At 58.6% G+C, this 15,263-nt stretch overlaps 1 protein-coding gene across 1 annotated transcript; it reads left to right on the forward strand.

Moving 5' to 3' along the window:
* Window positions 1-12,926: 12,926 nt before the first annotated feature.
* GADD45A (growth arrest and DNA damage inducible alpha) lies at window positions 12,927-14,921 on the forward strand. The gene is made up of 4 exons (XM_032118540.1): window positions 12,927-13,121; window positions 13,205-13,306; window positions 13,376-13,589; window positions 14,146-14,921. The coding sequence occupies exons 1-4, from the start codon at window positions 13,078-13,080 to the stop codon at window positions 14,257-14,259; spliced, it is 474 nt and encodes a 157-aa protein (XP_031974431.1). The 5' UTR covers window positions 12,927-13,077; the 3' UTR covers window positions 14,260-14,921.
* Window positions 14,922-15,263: the final 342 nt, after the last annotated feature.

Raw genomic sequence — 15,263 nt, forward strand, 5'->3', positions numbered from 1 at the left:
GATTGTTCTTCATTGTATTTCCCTTCAGTGCCACAACTCCCTGTGCTCTGTTTTTGGGAGGTTTTCGAGGAAACCAAACCCCTCCTGCAGTGGCTCTGAGGGGGATTGGAGCAGCTCACCCCCTTCCCGGGATATGAATAATCACCATAAATTATACCCTGAGAACTGAAAACATTCTTTTCTCAAAGCCTTTTAGGGATGAATCAAATGGCACCAAGCAACACCTAATTAAAACACTGCGTGGACGTGCCGATGTTTCCAGGAAAAGCCTGGATGCCCCGTCACACGCTCCGAGGCCGCGTTGCATCACACGCAGATTTTATGAACAAAACGCAAACGATTCCTACTCAGATCCCTGACGTGCTTTTGCCAGATGGCACTGGCAGCTTTATGGGAGGGGATTTGCTCACGGAAATGGTCTGCCTGGCTCCGAGGGTTGGGATTTGCAACTCCAAGGGAAGCCAGAGCATCTGCCTTTTGTTGCTTTGGAAAGGGCTGCGCACGTCCAGCTCCCCTGTGCTGCTGATGTGTGCTCGGTATTTCACAATTTTCCAAGTGCATGAAAGGTTTGGGATGACAGCTTGAGTTAAACACGTGCCAAACACAGGCAGATAGTGACAGGACAAGGGGGAACGGCTTCCCACTGCCAGAGGGCAGGGTTAGATGGGATACTGGGAAGGAATTGTTCGCTGGGAGGGTGGGGAGGCCCTGGAATGGATTTCCCAGAGCAGCTGTGGCTGCCCCTGGATCCCTGGCAGTGTCCAAGGCCAGGTTTGGACGGGGCTTGGAGCAGCCTGGGACAGTGGAAGGTGTCCCTGCCCATGGCAAGAGATGGAACCAGATGGTCTGTAAGGTCCTTTCCAACCCAAACCATTCCATCATTGTATGATGAAAACAGACTCCAAGTATTTAATACAAACGGGGAAATCGATCATCATGTGAACGCGGTTACCGGAGCTGGGCATTCTGCACAGCAGGAAGCGGGAATTGCAGCCTGCAGGAAGCTCCTCTCTGGAGCGTCACACTCTGTGTTTGCATGTTGCTGTTTGCATTTAAGCGGCCCCACAATCAGCCATGTGGGTCAAAAGTCCAAATGACAACGCTGTCCACGAGTATAATTCACAGTTTTCAAGCACTGCTGGCCACAAGACAACACTTCCATTCCTAACATTAAAAAAGGGGGTTTAAAATATTCAAACTAAAAGGGAGCCTTTACACCAAGGGAGGATCCTAGTGCTCTACCCACACAAGCGTTGTGGGTCACGCAAAGGACCAGGACAGGACAGAAGTCACCTGTGTTTAGACCTCATTTGAAAAACAACTCTTTAACTGGCACATTCCAATTGATAAGTTTTCCTTGCTGGACAGGCACGGCCTTGCAGGAATCCCAGCCCACACTGGATCAGGACACTGTGACTGGCTGAGGGAAGGACGGATGGCAAGGTCTGCACTCATTAGGCACTAGCAGACAGCGAGGGTGATTAAAAAACACAAAGAAGTCTTCCAGGAGCTGCCACCAAGAGCTGGGCTGGCTTCTTCCATCCTCCTGCATGACAGACATGGGTGTTCTCCTTCCCCGCTGGAGTAAACCAGCATTTCCACCGGTCAGAGGAGCAGATCTCCAGTGCTATTTCTGGCTGGGACACACAGCGCTCCGTGGCCTATGGATATCCCACCTAAAGAGCTGCTGCCCAAAAGAGGCCCCGAGAGCCTTCGGACACGCTGCGCTCCTCTGCTATTCCAAAGCTTTGCCAGCAGCTGCCAGCTGCCTGCTTAATAAGCAGGAATAGGAAATGCAGCAAGTTTACAGCAGGGAGAAGAGTATTCAGCTGGGTCCTTGCTCCATTCCAAAACCATGGTTTTCCTACTTTTTGACTTTATAAATCTGGTTTATGGGGTTTTCAGTTATTTCACAGTCAGCATAGACAATATGTGAACAAGGAGGATACTGCTTGGAGGTTTCTTCGAGATGAATCTTTCCTTAGGTTGGCTTCAATGATCTTGGATGTCTTTTCCAACTTTAATGATTCTGTGATTCCAGGCCACAGGAAATACAGGGATTGCTTCCAAATAAAGTCAAGTATGGCCATGACTTCTGAGAATGAAAAAATTCACACACATCACAGAGAAATGTAGCAACTTCTCAGCTTGCATACACACATGGATCCCTTCCGAGACGAACTCCCGGAATTACCCAGCACTGCCCAGCGGGACAGCAGGAATGACCAGGAGAAGGCAGAAGTCACGAGGACATTCACGATCTGCAATGCACGTCTTTATCCTCCCACATATTCTGCTCATTTCAGCACAGCACTAATTGGTTTTTTTAATATGGCAGAAAATGCAGCAGTTTCATTATGAGGAGGGCTGTAAAGATGTGAATAACAGCAGTATTTCTACCCTAAGTACGTGCAGTGAAAAATGCCCTCCCCCAGCATTGCTCTGTGCTTTAAAATGTGCACAGACAAGCGAAGCAAATCATGCAGACACAGAAGTTGGCTTGTAAATTAAGGCAGAGTAATTGAGCTCTGCCTGAACTTTCTTCCCCTGAATCCTAAACAACCTGTCGAGCAAGTGTTCTTCCTTGGAGCAGTCAAGGTAAGAGGTATTTTTAGTTTGGAAAAGCAGCACTGGAGCTGTACGAAGCAGAAGGTCGGGTACACCAAACACTCCTTCTGTCGCTGCTATTTCTGTGAGCTGGGCTGGTTTCTGTGAGCTGGGCTGGTTTCTGTGAGCTGGGCTGGTTTCTGTGAGCTGTGCTCCAGCCACCCCTTCCCTGGCTCCCAAAGCCTGGTGCTGCAGAATGGGGGGGGCCAGGAGGGACTGGGGCACGGAGTCATAGAATCACAGAATGGGTTGGGTTGGAAAGACCTAAAAGCTCATTCCGTTCCAGCCCCTGCCATGGGCAAGGACACCTTCCAAAACTCCAAGATTGCTCCAACCTGGCCTTGAACACTTCCAGGGGTGGGTGCACAGGAGCCTCCTTGGCTGCGGTGATCAAACACCTCCCTTGGAAACTGCCCTGGAGGAGAGAGGCTTTCCCTTCCTAATCTGAAAAGATGGAGAAGAGGAGAAAATTGTATTTCCCCTTCATAAAAGGCTCAGGAGAGCTCAGGCACACTGGGATCACGGTGCTGCGGGACCAAGGGGAGCCTCCACATCCCAGCACCCACCACTGCTGGGCTCAGCTCCCAGTGGGCACCAAGCCCTCCTGCCCAAGCCCCTCCGGCTGCCACCTCCAGCACCCGCAGCAGCTCTTCCCAGGGTCATTACTGGGGGAAATTAGGGGTGAAAAATTAGGAGGCGTCTCCATGGAACAGCCAAGGGCCAGGTGCAGCACTGCTGGGAGGACTGGGACGTGCCTAAGTGGAACCCGCTGGGCAGGCTGGTAACTGTCTGAGTAGAAAGCTGCTCCTCCCTGCCAGCTCAAGCTGCCTCTGCTTCCACAGGCTGCTCCCGTCTCGCTGCCGCTGACACGGCCACTTTGTGCCCGCTGCCTCCTCCCACGCGCCCGCCGCTGGCACCGCCACACGGCCACGGGAACGCACCGGCAGCTGGAGCAGGGCCTGCTCTGCCTGGAAAAAGCAAAGACGCTGTGTTTTTCCCCCTGTGCCGCCTTATTTCAGGCTGGCTGTGCTGGTGTTGCAGCCCTGTGGGTGGCAGGAAAGGGAACACGTTAAACCGCGATTGCAGCCGAGCGTGGGGCAGCCTACGGCCGCGTGTTCGGTGTTGGGAGTTGTGCCTCCCCCACTCCTTCCCCACTGCCTGGCCTGGAGCAGCTCAGCCTCCTGCTCCAGGCTCGCTGCTGACCCTTGCCCACAGCCACAGGCCTTGGTGCTGGGGGAATCAGGTGCCTGAGAGGGATACGGGGATGCCAGTGATGACTGGGATACCCTCGCACATGGAATGTGCACAGGAGCTCCTGCAACAGCCATCTTCCAGCAGGCTGACTCACTGCCCTTTATCCTGAACCGACAGACAGACAAAATCTGGGCTGGCACTGTCCCTGGGGCAATGAAACCCTCTGGGGTACAAGTGTCAGCGTGCCCCACGGTGACACTGCCACTGAGGCTGTCCAGGAGACCCTCAGCCAGTCACGGTCCCCCTGGGGAAGTGATGGTGGGGATGGAGCTGCCTCCAAGCCCTGCCAGCGCCAAGCCCGGCTCGTTCTCGCCGTGCCGAAAACCAGCCCGTCCTGTTTGCTCACCCAGCTCCGAGCGGGACCGGCCGCGGGGCGTGGAGGGCGGCCAAGGGAGCTGGGCCGGGCTGCTGAGCCGGCAGCTCCACTGGATCCGCGGGAATTGCTGCCGAGCCGGGGCAGGCGAGAGTGCTCTGAGTCACCCCACACCAACCCTGCCTGGCGTGGGGCTGCGGAGGGACAGTGCCCACCTTCATCATCCTCGTCCGTCCCGCTCACTCTCACCATCCTCATCCTTCCTGCTCACTCTCACCATCCTCAGCCTTCCTGCTCACTCTCACCATCCTCATCCTTCCCGCTCACTCTCACCATCCTCAGCCTTCCTGCTCACTCTCACCATCCTCATCCTTCCCGCTCACTCTCACCACCCTCAGCCTGCCCCTCCAGCGGCTGCGGGGAGCACAGAGTTCATCCGCTGCACAAATAAAAACGGCCTTTTTGTTTTATGGAGCACAATGCAGGGCAGGAACGAGTGTAGGTTTATTTTGGGGCACGGCCAAGGCAGGGCTGAGTTAAGGAAGACACAGTTTCCCACCTGGCAGCTGCAGGAGAGCAAGGAGGTTGAGCTTGGCCGAGGTCTTTGCTGCACCAGCTGAGCCCTGAGCCTGGTGGCACCAGGATAAACTCTGCTGGAGCAGGGATCAGCGCAGCCCATCCCAGACCCTCTGGCACCCAAAGCCCTTCTCACACGAGGCACCTGTCCCAAACACGACCCAGCCCCAGTGCTTGGTTTTTCTCGTCCCTGCAGTTGCATTTGACACAAAACTGACCTGAGCCAAGCCCTCCGTGCCAGCAGCCCAGCCTGGGAGCACCCAGCCGCTGCTGTTTGCACATGGGGCAGGGCCCTCAGTTTTCCTTGTCCAGCCTGATCCTCCTGCCTGCTTCTCCTGCCTGTTTGGGCTCTGGGAGGAGCCCAGCCCTGCAGGACCCCCGGGGAAGTGGGGAGAAATCCTTGAGGGGTGTGCAGCACACGGAGTGATCCCAGCACCAGCTCCCCAGCACTCAGCTGAGCACCCCTTTGCTCTGCTGTGCTTGATTGAAACAGGCTTGGCGCAAACTCCAGGACCTCGGTGGGACTCTGGGCAGAGCAGGACGTGCAGGAGCAGCAGCAGCAGCTCCCGTGCAGAAACCTCGCGTGTTCCAGGCGCGGGGATGACACCGCCTCCGCCACCAGCGTGGTGCCAGGTTTGGGCCATGAGCCGGAGCCATTCCTGCCAGCACCGTCTGTCACGGACCAGGCTGGTATTCCCAGGCTGGTATTCCCAGGAGCTGTTCCCGGGAGCTGTTCCCGGGAGCCCCGGGCCCACGCGTGCTGATCGAGCTGCTGCGGCAGCAGCTGGCCCGGGTAAGGAAATACAGGAACAGGCAGATCAAACACGCCGAAAGGAGGTCACGGAACTGCCTCTGCTGCTGCTCGGCGAGGCACCTACTCATTAGGGTGATTACAGGCACCCAGCTCTGCTAACGAGCGGCGTGGGCTGCCCGACCCGCACGTCTCAAACAAGCCTCGGGGCTGTTGTCGCACGTTCGGCTCAGCTGCGGCTCGGGTGGCAGCTTGGGAGGTGTCCCCACTGCTCCCGCCTGTCCCAAGCCCTCCAAAGGGGATCCCAAATCCTGGTAGGTGCAGTGCACCCCGGGTAGGCTTGCTGTGCATCCTTGGGGTGTAGAGCGGGGTTGGGGTGCTTCCTGAGCCCGGAGCTGATGTACAGGCAGGAATATTGAGGTGCAGAGACCACCCTTTTCCATGGATATTTGGGGGGATGAAGGGGCTGGACCTCAGGGCAGCGCACAGGAGGCTGCTCACAGGCTGAGCATCCGGGGGCTGGCTCTCCATCACACACCGTCCTTAAGGCATCGGCCACAAAAGTGTCTCCTGAGGAGGAGATGCAAAGGCTCGGGATGTGTTTGCGAGAGCTCCTGCCCAGGAAGTGAACCTTTGCCTGGCCACCCGTCCTGCCTGGATCCCACCCATCCCGCCTGGCTCCTGGGCTGCAGGCACCACAGACAAATGAAAGATGCTCAGCCTGCAGCCCAGGACCTGCAGCAAGACCCCCAACCCCTCCCCACACTGAGGATTCTTCCCCTGAGTTCTTCACCCTCTGCCTTGTGTCGCTCATGGACCGTCCCAGTGCTGATGTCCCACAGGGTCCCCACAGCTGCTCCCTTAGATAAGGACACAAACGAGCAGGGAGCTGCAGGACTGACAGCTCTGATAAGGTGCCACAGGGAGCGCACTCCCCAGGCTGGTGGCATGGTGGGCATCATCCCCAGGCCGGTGGCATGGTGGGCATCCCGTCCTGTCCATGGCACAGGTCCTGTTTATGGTCAAGGTGATTGGATCACAGAATGGTTTGGGCTGGAAGGGACCTTAAAGATCATCTCTTTCCAACTAATTCTAATTCTAATTCTAATTAGAAAATTATGCATATTAAAAAAGAAGTGTGCGTTTTCGCAAGACAAACAAATCACCCTTGTTAGCAGGTTCATGTTAAAGGATTGGCCTGACTGCTCCAGGAAGTGAGTGCAGGTCCTCCACCCCCCGTGGCAGGTGGGAAGCGGTGTCAGCCACATCCCCGGTGTCAGCCACATCCCCGGTGACATGGCAGCGCTCAGGGATGCCGGGAGCCCCCGGCCCTGCTCCTGCTCCACAGGACATTGCTGCTCCATGAGGCCAGCCAGGAAGCAGCTCCCTGCAGGTGCCCTGGAGCATGTGCAGCTGCATTTTTCTGCTTCTTTCATCACCTCTAATTCCTCCTAAAGAGCTTCTGGGCTTGGGGCACAAGCCCCACATTCCCCTGGGGCTCCCCTGCTCTCTGCACCGCTGGACAGGTTTGGTGTGGAGATGCCATCAGGATGGGACGTCCTGAGGTCCATCCCACCCTGCTCCCACTGCTCCTGCAGCCGCTGCCTCCATCCTCCATGGGATGGTTTCTCACCCAATGTTTCCTCTGGTTTCGCAGCCCAAGTGACTCTCTGGGATGTTGGCGGCCCCCAGCCTGCAGCCCCACAGTGGGGCAGGGGGGTCAGCACAAACAGACCCTAATCCCACTGGTGCCACCAGGCTGTCCTTGTCAGGATCCCATGATTAAAGGCTGCACTCATCGTTCTCTTTTTCCTTACTGCAAAACTACATCAAAAAAACCAACAAACGCATTTTTCCTGCCGTGCCAGAGCCGCGATATCCCGGCTTGAGCTCCCGGGTGCTCCCCCCGGTGCGGCCGCCAGAGGGCACCGGAGCGACGGCGGCAGCGTCCCCTCCGTGTCCCTGTCCTGTCCCTGTCCCTGTCCTGTCCCTGTCCCTGTCCGTGTGCGGGCAGGGGCCGAACCTGGGCAGGGATGCTCCAAACCCATCCAGCCTGGCCTTGGACACTGCCAGGGATCCAGGGGCAGCCACAGCTGCTCTGGGAATTCTATTCCAGGGCCTCCCCACCTCCCCAGCCAGGAATTCCTTCCCAATCTCCCATCCAGCCCTGCCCTCTGGCACTGGGAAGACATTCCCTGTGTCCTGTCCCTCCATGCCTTGTCCCCAGTCCCTCTGCAGCTCTCCTGGAGCCCCTTCAGGCCCTGCCAGGGGCTCTGAGCTCTCCCTGGAGCCTTCTCCTCTCCAGGTGAGCACCCCCAGCTCTGCCAGCCTGGCTCCAGAGCAGAGGGGCTCCAGCCCTGCAGCAGCTCCTGGGGCTCCTCTGGAATCACTCCAGCAGCTCCAAGTCCTCCTGCTGTTGGACCCCAGGGCTGGAGGCAGCTCTGCAATGGGGTCTCATAAACATTATATGCATTTTATATTATATATTTTAGTTTATATTTTGTAATCTGCTCTCAAATAAACACCCCAGTCTCATTATCTCTGCTGCAATGACCATCGAACTCAGGGCTTCGCTCCAAGGTCCTTCCCCTTTGCTTTCCAAACACTCTTCCCACTCCGTGTATCTATAGGAGACAAAATGAATTCAGCTGAATGATTTAATGTCCCCCCCCGAGCTCCCTGCTGCCCACAGAACACCAGGAAATGTAACTCTGACTGGAGGCTGAACCAGCCCAGTTCCCTGATTCCACGTTCATGACTGGGGGCTGGTTTGGGGAGGGTCCAGCCCTCCCTCTGCTCATACCAGAGCTCTTCTGCATGCACAGGGAAAGCAAAGCACCTGGGAAACAGGGAGGCTGGGTGTCTCCAGCAGGGCACAGGAAGCCAATTCCTTGTGGGGCAGGACAGTGTTCCCTCACGGAAGAGCCACTCGTGTGCTGGTTTATGGCCCCACGCTGCCATTAAATGGACAAAGTTTGGTTTTATTTTCCTACAGCTCTCCCTGTCCCCATCCTGGACTTCGCCCGGCGCTGCCCGGCCGGATGATTCCCACCAGCACTCGAGGCTGCCACGTGAGCCCGGCCTGCACAGGGTGTGAAAAACACCTGCTCCATGCAGGGAGGAGGGGTGGAGGGATGCATCCAGGGCAAGGGATGGCAGGCAGATGGAATTTCCCTGCCAGCAGCAGCGCAGGTTTCTGCTGCCCTGAATTCACAGGTGTGAGGAGCTGCTGGGAGCCGAGCAGGGACTTGCTGGGGCAGCACCTCACAGGCTGGGGAAGGAAAAGACATTCCAGCAGCTACCCAGGGTGGTGGGACATGGGTGATCCATATAATCATAGAATCCTGGGCTGGAAGCCACCTTAGAGCTCATCCAGTTCCACTCTCCTGGGGAGTGGGCAGGGACACCTTCCACTATCCCAGGCTGCTCCAAGCCCTGTCCAACCCAGCTTTGAGCACTTCCAGGAATGGAGCAGCCACAGCTGCCAGGGTCTCACCACCCTCACAGCCAAGAATTTCCTCCTAATCTCTAATTTCCATCCCCCCTCCTTCAGTTCAAAGCCATTAAAGCACTCCCAGGCTCCCACCTGTGCTCCCTGTTTGCAGAGTTCCTGCTGCCGAGCCCCAGAGTGCTGCAGCCAGGGAGACCCAGCTATGTTCCAGCACCACGGAGGGCCACAGGAATGTGCTGAGTGCAGGCAAACCGGGTGGGATAAACACATCCCAGATCCCGCAGCCCCCCAGCCCCCTGCCCTCCCACCTTTGGGGGAGGTAACCCCCAGTCAGGAGCCTGCAAAGGAGCCTGGGCCAGGCAGGAGGTGGCTGTCTGTTCCAGGGAAGTCCCATCCCTGCTCCGTGCCACCGAGCCGGGCTCTCAGCTGCACTCCCGTGACCTGGGAGGTTGAGAAAGCTGCTGGCACCGTGCCCAGCTCCAGAGCCAAACCCAGCCAGGCCCAGACTTCCTGGCTGCCCTGTGCGCTCCCAGGTCTGGCCAAAGTCAAACCCTGAACACCAGCAGAGGTAGCTCCAGCTGAACCCCGCTTTTAGTTCCATCAGGGATGGAGAAACTCCAAGAAAAACAGGGGGAAAGTGCCTTCTTGCTCTTGTTGTGCTGCCAGCGCTGGAGGGGACATGGCACTGATGGTGCCAGGGAAGCTGGACCCTGGGGCAACGCCAGGCTTCTGCCCTGCTCCACAGGGAGGCAAAGCCAAAGTTTCCTGGGTGTCAGAGCCTGGGGGATCTGCTCCTGCAAGGCTCCGGGGTGGCATGCCCTGCTCTGGGAAGGTGGAAGCTGCACACAGCAGTGAGCTGGGGCACCGGGGTCAGGTCGGTGACATGGAACTGGTGGCACTGGGAAAACAGCGGCTGCTGGACCAGAGGCCGCCCCTGGAATGTGCAAGCTGGCGTTTGCTTTGCAGCAGCACCCGCTGCCCTCGGTATCCAGCGGATCCGGAGGGGACTGGGAACGCTCAGTGGCCCTGGCACAGCAGCGTGGGGTGTCCCAGCAAGCGGACACAGCAGGATGGTCAAGGGGCCAGCGGGGCTGGACAGAGGCCCCATGTGGGACAGGGCAATGCAGGGAAAGAAGGGAACGGATCAGGGACACCCAAACAAGGGACAGCAGAGAGCCAAGTGGGAAGGGAGCAGAAGGCCCTGTGGGGCTCAGGGGCTGGGACCACCCGGAGGCAGCCCCCGGGAAGGGCCTTGGCTGTCTGCCGGTGGCTCCGGCAGGGACGGGGCTTTGTCACCTCTCACCGACACTGTTTGATGGTTGGTCTCATTCCCAAAAACTGAAATTAAACAACTTGAGGCTCTGACGCGCAGGAAGCACCTCTCCAGCTGGCCCAGAAGTCCTCCCCAGCACAGCTCCCATCGAGGGCTCCAGTGGGCATCTCCCACATCCCTGGGGGTTAACCCACTGCTCGCCAAGCTGCCTCCAACCATGGGCAGCCAAACCCCACAGCCAGAGAACATTTGGGGTGAGGGTCTGCCGGGTGGGGGGGAAGAGCTGAGCCCCTTGGCTGAGCCTGACACAGCTCCTGACCCCCGACTCTGTGATGCTGAACACGGAGGGGAGGGCAAGCACAGCCTGGTGAATGATGAAAGTCAGGATTAAAGGGCAGGGGGAGAGCAAAACACCCCGGCCGCTTTTGGCAGGCGATGAAAGGAAGGTTTAGCAGCAGCTGCCAGCTGGGAACTGACGGAGGGACAACTGCGGGTCCGGCTCCATCCCGGGCTGCCCAGCCGGCAGCCACGGCACATCCCCAGCACAGCCACCCACTGTCCCCGCAGCAGAGCCGAGGCACCCAGGCACCTCCTGGGCATCCCTGCTGCTCCTCTGGGAAAAGGGAGAGACAGGAAAACTGCGCCCAGCCGGGAAGCCTGCAGGGAAAGCGCAGTTTCAGAGCATTGCCTGCCGGGTCCCGGAGCTGCCGCCGCGCAGGAGAGAGAAAAGAGGCTTCAGCTGCCTCCCAGCTGCCTCCGAGACAGATTTAGCTCTGGGGCCGGCACAGATGGGGCTGCGGGGCCGGAGCCCTCGCCGCAGAGCCCTCGCCTGCAGTTGCTAATAGAGATACAGCAAATTAAGCGAACTTAATTCGGAGGGTCACCATACAATGCTCCCACCTGTTTTGCCGCGGTCCGGCCATCTGCCACCCCTCCACCTGATGCAAAAAGGGCTTTTTCCCCCTTTCTCCCAACGCTGTGGGCTTCGTTAAGTCGTGTCGAGTCTCATCAGGCTGCAGCAGCAGGACGGGGGCAGCCAGAGCCCAGCCGGGGGGGCACTTGCAGAACAAACTCCTGCCAGGTTTCCTCCCGGAGCCAACGCAACCGGGGGGTACTGAAATCACCCTCTGCATTCTGGTTTCATATGGTTTCATATGTCCCTGAAGTGTTCCAGGCGGGACAGGGCTTGGAGAAACCTGGGATGGTGGGAGCTGTCCTTGCCAAGGCAGGGGGTGGGACAAAACGGTCCCTAAGGTCCCTTCCAACCCAAACCATCCCAGGACGCTGTGATTCTGTGATATCTCGTGTCCCAGATGGCCAGTTCAGTGATCCTGCAGGAGGTGCACGGAGAGCAGCTCGGCACCACCCTCTGCACATTGTGCTTCGGCAAACACCACTGTGGAAAATGGCTCCTGCTGTTCAGGAGCTGGAGGAAAACACTGACACAAGCAAAACTTTAAAGCACACGCTGCCAAAATCTCCATGAGGGACCACCAAGGGTCCCGACTGCAGCCCTGCTCTATGGAGCCAGTGGGAATGTGCCAGCCCACAGCCAGGCTGGGAAAGAGCTCTGGTACCGGCTGTGGGAGGATGGAGGGGTTTGGGTGCAACAGCTGAGAAAGCTTTGACACAGCACCCGTCAGGAGAAATCCTCCCTGGAGGTCTGCAGGGCTGACACGGGACATCTGGAGTGGGAGCAGCTTCCCGGAGAAGCACCAAGTTCTTGGAAACCTGCAAAGGGAGAGATCACAGAACCACAGACTGGTTTGGGTTGGAAGGGACCTTAAAGATCATCCAGTGCCACCCCTGCCATGGCAGGGACACCTTCCACCATCCCAGATTGCTCCAAGCTGCATCCAGCCTGGCCTTGGACACTGCCAGGGATGGGGCAGCCACGTTGTTCCCTGTGGCAAACGTTGTCTCTGTGTTTGAAGGTTGGTGAGGCTGTGTCCTGAGCACACTGGTGTCCCCTGGAAGGAGCACTGCAAGAGTGCAACCCCTGTGGAGGCAGGGAAGACAGAGAACTGCATCCATCGAAGGATGGGATTCTGTCCCACTGCCCCTCTCAGGTGAGGCCCCACCTGCAGAGCTGCCCCAGCCCTGGGATCAACACCAGGAGGACGTGGAGCTGCTGGAGAAATCCAGAGGAGCCCCCAGAGCTGCTCCAGGGCTGGAGCCCCTCTGGAGCCAGGCTGGCAGAGCTGGGGGTGCTCACCTGGAGAGGAGAAGGCTCCAGGGAGAGCTCAGAGCCCCTGGCAGGGCCTGAAGGGGCTCCAGGAGAGCTGCAGAGGGACTGGGGACAAGGCATGGAGGGACAGGACACAGGGAATGGCTTCCCACTGCCAGAGGGCAGGGCTGGATGGGATCTTGGGAAGGAATTCCTGGCTGGGAAGGTGAGGAGGCCCTGGAATAGAATTCCCAGAGCAGCTGGGGCTGCCCTTGGATCCCTGGCAGTGTCCAAGGCCAGGTTGGACATTGGGGCTGGGAGCAGGCTGGTCTGTGGCAGGTGTCCCTGCCCGTGTCCCATTCCCATTCCCAATCCCATTCCCTGTCCCCGTTCCCGACCGCTCCGAGCGGGGTCAGGCCCGGCCGGGCTCCGCAGCACGTGGGCGTGGTCTCATTTGCATAGGCCAATGGCAGCGGGGTATGCAAATGAGGGTGGCGCGGGTTGGCCGGGGCGGGCGGGGGTAGCGCGCGCGGGGCGCCTTTGTCCGGCACAGGCGGCGGGGCCGGAGCGGCCGGAGCGCGGCCGCGTCCCGTGCCCGGTGTCCGTCCGTGCCCGGTGTCCGTCCGTGTCCCGCGTCCGGCCCTGTCCCCGTGCCCGGCCCTGTCCCCGTGCCCTCGTCCCCGTGATGACTCTGGAGGAGCTGCCCGGGGAGCGCCGCGCCGCCGGGAGGTGAGGCCGGGGGGGCGGCGGGGGTCGGGCGGGGAGCGGCGCGGGGTGGCCGGTGACGGCCGGTGCCGCGTGTCCCGGCGCAGGATGGAGCAGGCGGGGGACGCGCTCGAGGAGGTGCTGAGCAAGGCGCTGAGCCAGCGGAGCCTCACCCTCGGCGTCTACGAGGCGGCCAAGCTGCTCAACGTGTGAGTGACCCCCCGTACCCCCCGCTGCCCCCTGCCCGGTGCGCCCGCGGTGACGGCGGTGCCCCGCAGGGACCCCGATAACGTGGTGCTGTGCCTGCTGGCGGCCGAGGAGGAGGAGGCGGGGGACGCGGCGCTGCAGATCCACTTCACTCTGCTGCGGGCCTTCTGCTGCGAGAACGACATCAACATCCTGCGCGTCAGCAACCCGGCGCGCCTGGCGCAGCTGCTGCTGCCCGCCGCGGGCCCCGACCCGCCCGCGGACCTGCACTGCGTGCTCGTCACGGTGAGCCCGGGCCGCCGCCGCGGGGGGACACCCGCGGGTCCCCGCTGCCGGCCGGGACCCCTCGACATGCCGCGCCCGGGGCTCGAACCCGCGGCCTCAGCGGGCCGGCACCGGGGGTCCCGCGGGGCTTCCCGCGCCCCGGGGAAAGGGGGGTCCTGCTCCCCTTCTTCTGCTTTATCTCCCCCATCTTTCTCCTTTGTTTTTCCCCTCTTTCTCCTGTTGTTCTGGGGGGGGGGGGTTTCCCTATTTTTCCTCCCTTCCCCTTCTCTATTTTTCCCCTCCCCTCTTTATTTTTCCCTTTTTCTTTCCTTTCCCTCCCCCCTTTTATCTCTCTCTCTTTTTATTTTTTTTCCCCCCTTCCCTACTCTGCCCCAGAGTCCAAAGCTAAACTCCTCACATGCTTCCAGGCTTGACTTGTTTGTTTGCCTCGGTAGCAATTTAAGATGATTCACACTCCTGGGCCTTCTGCTGTGCTTTTTGTTCCCCCCCCCCCCCCCGTGCCGCACTCGGGTTGTTTTTGCTGCCCTGCTGAAGCTTTTTGCCGTCCCCTTTCCAGAACCCGCAGGCCTCGCAGTGGAAGGATCCAGCGCTGAGTCAGCTGATGTGTTTCTGCCGGGAGAGCCGGTACCTGGACCAGTGGGTGCCGGTGATCAACCTCCCGGAGCGGTGACCCCGAGCCCAGCCCCATCCCGCTGGAGTGGTGCAAGACTTTCGCAGTTGCTCAGGAAGGAACTCCCTGTCCCGGCTCCAGGATTCCGGGGGGTGGGGGGGGAAGGAAAAATAAAACCCAACAACAACAAAAAAAATATAAAATTATAAAGCTAAAACTGACGTCGGGGGGGGTTTGGCTGCAGTGGAGCGAGGCGTGGGACTGGAGCCGAGCGATGCCGAGTGTGGGAGCCAAGGAAAACAAGGGATGAGCCCAGCCCGACGTGCCCGGGGTGCCCTCCCGAGAACACCCCTCACTCTTTCTGTCCTTAAGTGCCACTTAAAGTTCCTGCTTTAAACACCTTAACGAGCAAACAAGGTTAATCGAGGCCTTTTGCCAGCAATGTTGTTGTATTTTTGGGATGGTAATTCTCACGTTTTTATGCTAAGATATATAATAATAATAAGTTATTTTCTGATATTGATGGAGAAATTATTTATACTTGGAGGTTTGAGAACCGAAATGCCCTCAAGCAGTTGGTCTGCAACCACGAATCGTCTCCCAGCTGGCTGCAAGAGCAGCGCCATTAATATAATTGTTTGAAATTCGAGTGTTTTTTGGGGTTATGGTGTTCTTGTTTTGTGTTTTCTTTTTTTTGAAATAAAGTGTAAAATCAAACCTTTGGCCCAGGGTTTTATTTCCTTACTCTGTGAGTGCACAGGCATCAGGGCTGAGCAGCAGCTGCTTCCTTGTCCTGGCCATGGGCAAGGTCCTGTTGTGCAGCTCCAGTGTGGGTTTATTCCCGGCCCCTCCCAAGCAATTAAACGCCAAAGCAGCCGATGTGCTGCAGGAAAGGTTGGGAATGTTATTTATTTGTTTGTTTGTTTTGCTTGCCTGCTGCCACAACAGGGGCTAAAAAACTGGGGCTTTGCTGCCGAGGCTTCCACGCTCCTGCAGCTCCTTCTCGGCAGGTGGGAAACCTGATTCCTTGGAGGAGGAAAAGCTGCCCCAGTGTTTCCTTGCAA

Source organism: Corvus moneduloides, chromosome 9 (genome assembly GCF_009650955.1).
Source record: "Corvus moneduloides isolate bCorMon1 chromosome 9, bCorMon1.pri, whole genome shotgun sequence".
Taxonomy (NCBI): Eukaryota; Metazoa; Chordata; class Aves; order Passeriformes; family Corvidae; genus Corvus; species Corvus moneduloides.